At 29.5% G+C, this 5,000-nt stretch overlaps 1 protein-coding gene across 3 annotated transcripts in view; it reads right to left on the bottom strand.

The window, feature by feature from the left end:
• The window catches only part of dennd3a (DENN/MADD domain containing 3a), a 29,677-nt gene that overhangs the window by 24,286 nt on the left and 391 nt on the right, over positions 1–5,000 (bottom strand). For all 3 annotated transcript variants that reach the window (XM_043233035.1, XM_043233033.1, XM_043233034.1), the window contains exons 2-4: positions 2,372–2,562; positions 442–715; positions 248–363 (exon numbers count right to left, since the gene is read on the bottom strand). In XM_043233035.1, coding sequence (XP_043088970.1) covers positions 248–363; positions 442–715; positions 2,372–2,464 — 483 coding nt within the window. In that variant the 5' untranslated portion in view covers positions 2,465–2,562. The remainder of the gene's footprint in view (positions 1–247; positions 364–441; positions 716–2,371; positions 2,563–5,000) is intronic.

Here is a 5,000-nt window from a genome sequence, read left to right as displayed (position 1 = left end):
CAGAAATGTTTCTTAAGCAAGTCAGTAAATTAAAATAATAAATAAAAAAAAAATGATTGCTAAAAAATACAACAATAAATTACATTTTACAATATATTCACATAATATTTATTTTAATAATATAATTTTAATAAGTAAATGCAAAATAATGCAAAGTGTGGTGTATATATTCTTGCTTTTTTTTTTTTTAAATCCTAATTATTATAGCAGTATAGATAACACTCTCAGATAATGAAAGTCATCTCACATGAACAGGTTTGCAGTACTGAGCCACCACGCCGTGAGTCTGGTTCCCAAACACATCCGTGAACACCAGGAAGTGAAAGCGGTCTTCTCTGCTCTCATTGGTTATTCTCAACCCATCTGTCCAATGACAAGCCAGACAGAGTCAGCGTCGCGGTCGGACACAGAACAGCGGGCCGAGGCGTTAGCGAGGCTTACCTGGGAAGCAGAGCTGGGGCAGGGCTATCAGGTCGATGTTCTGGGGCACGCTGAGGTCGTCCGACGGCGCCTCGTTGGTTTGGTCAGAACCGCTGAGGGTGGAAAGCGGCCGCTCTCTCTTCTTCTTAAAGGAGCGCCTCCGCTGGGCCCTGCTGAAGGCCGGAGCGGGGCCGCGTTCGCTGCCGTTACTGGAGCTCTCCTTCGTCACGAACGGCGGAGCGTGAACCTGCAGCACCTCCGCCTCCAACACAGCCTCCTTGTCTTTCCCCCGCAGCTGTGACCCAACGTATTACAGAGAAACACGCGGTGCATTTACATTTAATAATAATTATCTACACACACGCATACACACAAAAACTAAATGTTTCTCTATTATTTAACATTACAATTGCTGATTATTATTACAATAAAATTTTATATTTTGAATATATATATATATTTTTTTTTTTATTTTTTTTTTTATTTTTTTAATATATATTTATATTTTTATATATATAAAAAATATATATATATATATATATATATATATATATATATATATATATATATATATATATATATATATATATATATATATATATATATATATATATATATATATATATATATACTGTATCAGAGTATATATACACAGTACTCACACATACATCATTTAAGCAAAAACTTATGTGACCCTTCAACAGAGACAATATTATGCAAACATAGAAACATGCAATACACTTACATTTCTTAAAGACTTATTCATATAAAAATATAATCATTAGTTATGAATATTATACAATATACAAATAAGCGTGCATGTCTCATCAATAATTATTATATTATTGACTAATATTTTAAAAATAATTATCTGCACACACGCATACACACAAAAACTAAATGTTTCTTTATTATTTAACATTACAATTGCTGATTATTATTACTATAAAATTTAATATTTTGAATATATATATATATATATTTTTTTTTATTTTATTATTATTTTTTTAATATATATTTATATTTTTATATATATTTTTAATATATATTTATATTTTTATATATATTTTAATATATATATATATATATATATATATATATATATATATATATATATATATATATATATATATATATATAAAAATATATATATATATATATATATATATATATATACTGTATCAGAGTATATATACACAGTACTCACACATACATCATTTAAGCAAAAACTTATGTGACCCTTCAACAGAGACAATATTATGCAAACATAGAAACATGCAATACACTTACATTTCTTAAAGACTTATTCATATAAAAATATAATCATTAGTTATGAATATTATACAATATACAAATAAGCGTGCATGTCTCATCAATAATTATTATATTATTGACTAATATTTTAAAAATAATTATCTGCACACACGCATACACACAAAAACTAAATGTTTCTCTATTATTATTTAACATTACAATTGCTTATTATTATTAATATAAAATTCCATTAAAAAGTATCAATATTATTATTTCTACATTTTAAATATATTACTTATAATATATAAACATATACACACACATGCACACAAAAACAATATTTTGCACTAATAATAAAATTTATATATAAAATAAAATATAAAAATATAAAAAAATTGCAAAAAGCTAAAGCATTTTATGCTTTCAATTAATGCTTTTAAATATTATATTACATATTACATATTATATTATACAGGACGATACATAAAAAAAAACATACAGGGCAATATGTTATATTTTACATACCATCTGTATAATTATAAATTTAAAACATATAGATATTTATTAGACTGAAAGGTTATCGTTATTATAATCGTCATTATCATTATTAATTGCACTTCAAACAGCATAGCTTTCATCGTTTTTTGCTCATGGTTTTGCACAGAACGGCTGAAATGAACAGTTTGAGATTTCTCACCTGGCCTAGTTCTTTCAGACGTTCGTTCGATACTCCGAGCACCACACACGCCTCCAACAGACCGGACGGGACGTTCTCCTGCGTCAGGACCATTTCTGCTGACCTCTGATCTCAATGGTCTTCCAGTCACACACACCAGTCTTCAGCCTTCTGTCTTCAGTCCCATTGTGGTTTCTCGGCTTCCTGTAGGTCTGTCGAAATGATTACTAAGATTTCAGTTTACGCTGCACTAGACATTTTTAGTAGCACTGACTTTAAAAGCACACACTTCTACTATTGCTTACGGTTAGTCACGCAACAGCTAGAGAGCTGAATATCACCGAGACTAAAGAGCATCTAATAATACTGTATAAGATCACGCAGTCACTGTAATCCTGCAGCTAGAAGACTAAACCAAAAGGGAAGTTTGCAAGGTGTTTAATCATCACTATGAATGTGTTTTTGAGAACATGTGTTTCACCATAAAAACTTCTGAGTTAATAATCCAGTATCTGATTCAAGTGGCTGATTTACGTCACACAAAAATTTGCAGGCTTTTTTTTTTTTTACATCAGAAAAACAGTGTCAAGACAAAAGCCCTCAGCTGCAAATATTTACTTATAAATATGGAAAAAATAAATATACAATAAAACATAAGAGTTACACAAAAAAACAACAGTACAGTCATAAATAAATGTTATTTTAAGCAACAATGATACATTATTTTTAATTAATAGACAGTTTTTTATTTGTATATACCTTTATATTGTTATTATTATTAGTATTAATTATATATAATTATATTTTAACGTCTATATAGTTTTATTTTATTATAGTTATTTAATACATAAATAACTATAATACACAATAAATGAAACTAGCTGAATTAAAATAAGTTTAGGTTTATTAATTAAAATATTATTTTACTTTTAGTTAACTATAACACCCTTAAATAAATAAATGAAAGGGCTAAAATAAATAAAATAATAATTATATATAATTATTATTTTAAATATTATTTAATATATATATATATATATATATATATATATATATATATATATATATATATATATATATATATATATTACATATATATACACTGTATGAGAGTGTGCATTTATATATAAATAGTAAATATAAATATATATAAACAGCCAAAATAAAAGCATTTGTTTACATAACTATATACTGTGTTTAATTATGAATATATACATGCATGTGCATATATAAGAGAAATATGTTAATTTGTATATGAAAAATATTTATATACAATATACATTAAATAATTTACATGTACACATGTAAATATTTTACATATATATACACTGTATGAGAGTGTGTATTTATATATACATAATAAATATGCACAGTGCTCACACATACATCATTTAAACTAAAACTTTTATTTTGGATGGGATTAATCACGATTAATTATTTGCCGGTATTCGTTTTATACATCAAAATAAACAGCTGACTTGTTTAAGTCGACGTCAGACTGGATTTGCATACAATTTATTCCACAATGTGAAGTATTTGTATATCAAACAAGATTTTCTCGGCGCAAGAGCATGTTTTCACATTTTAATTTGCATCATCAGAGGTCGGCAATAAATCATAGAGTCTAATAGTCTGGTTCTGTTTGAATGCTCCTCTGTTTTTCTATCAGAACGACTGCACGCAGTGAACCGCTCCCAGCACAACATCTGCTTCTCGTCACAAACTGGATCGAGTTCAGACTAGAAGACTAGGACTGAATGTCAAAGTACACGTCTGACCGAAGCGTCCTCTTTAAGACCGTACGTGTGTCTATATATCACACGCACAAGGCTTGCATCACAGATCCTGGTCATGATGATTGCTGAGCAAAGCGGCGAGTGAAGTCACGTACGGACAGAGAGAGCATTCATATAAACCCCTGGAGAAAGTCAGAGCAGTTGGGGGAAAAAAAAAAACAAGAAAAGCGAGGTTCCTGAGCACATACCTCTTTCTGTTTGGCTGTACTACTGGAAACAAGCGCTCCAACTGTATAATTATTATTTAAGAGGAGCCTCTTTTTATGATTTAAATACCCATGTCACATTTTAGTTAATTTAAGGTAAGTGCTTGTGTTAAATTGCATTAGGAAACACAAGTTTGTGGCATTTCTGCATATTTATAAACTGCATATATGTGTATTTAAAACGGCAAAATATAATATAATGCAAGATATAACACATACATATATACACACACATAATATGTGTGTGTGTGTATTTTATTATATTTTTTTGTGCTAGCTGCGTGAATGAACGGACAACGCACAGCAAAAAAATCTGCTTTTGCAAACAAACTCTGCATAAGAAAAGCGAAAAGAAGGGAATGAATGCTGTTCATAATGATATATAATAAACTCACAAACGCTGTATAATCACGTTAATAGAAAAAAATTAAATAATGGTGAACAACCCAGCTACAACGCAGTGAACGAGCTCGACAGCGAAATACATAAAACAACCGATCATTTTGTTATCGTGCGCTGGTTTTGTTTAAAATATGATATTTCATGCACCGCTTCACATCTGTTTTTTTGCTTTCTGTGACACGCTCTCAGCCCACATGCGCGTCCCCGACCGAAACCGAAGAAAAACGCCGAACAGGTCGAGTTTAC

The sequence above is a fragment of the Puntigrus tetrazona genome, unplaced genomic scaffold (assembly GCF_018831695.1).
Source record: "Puntigrus tetrazona isolate hp1 unplaced genomic scaffold, ASM1883169v1 S000000746, whole genome shotgun sequence".
NCBI lineage: Eukaryota > Metazoa > Chordata > Actinopteri > Cypriniformes > Cyprinidae > Puntigrus > Puntigrus tetrazona.
This window is presented reverse-complemented; position numbering and strand designations above follow the sequence as displayed.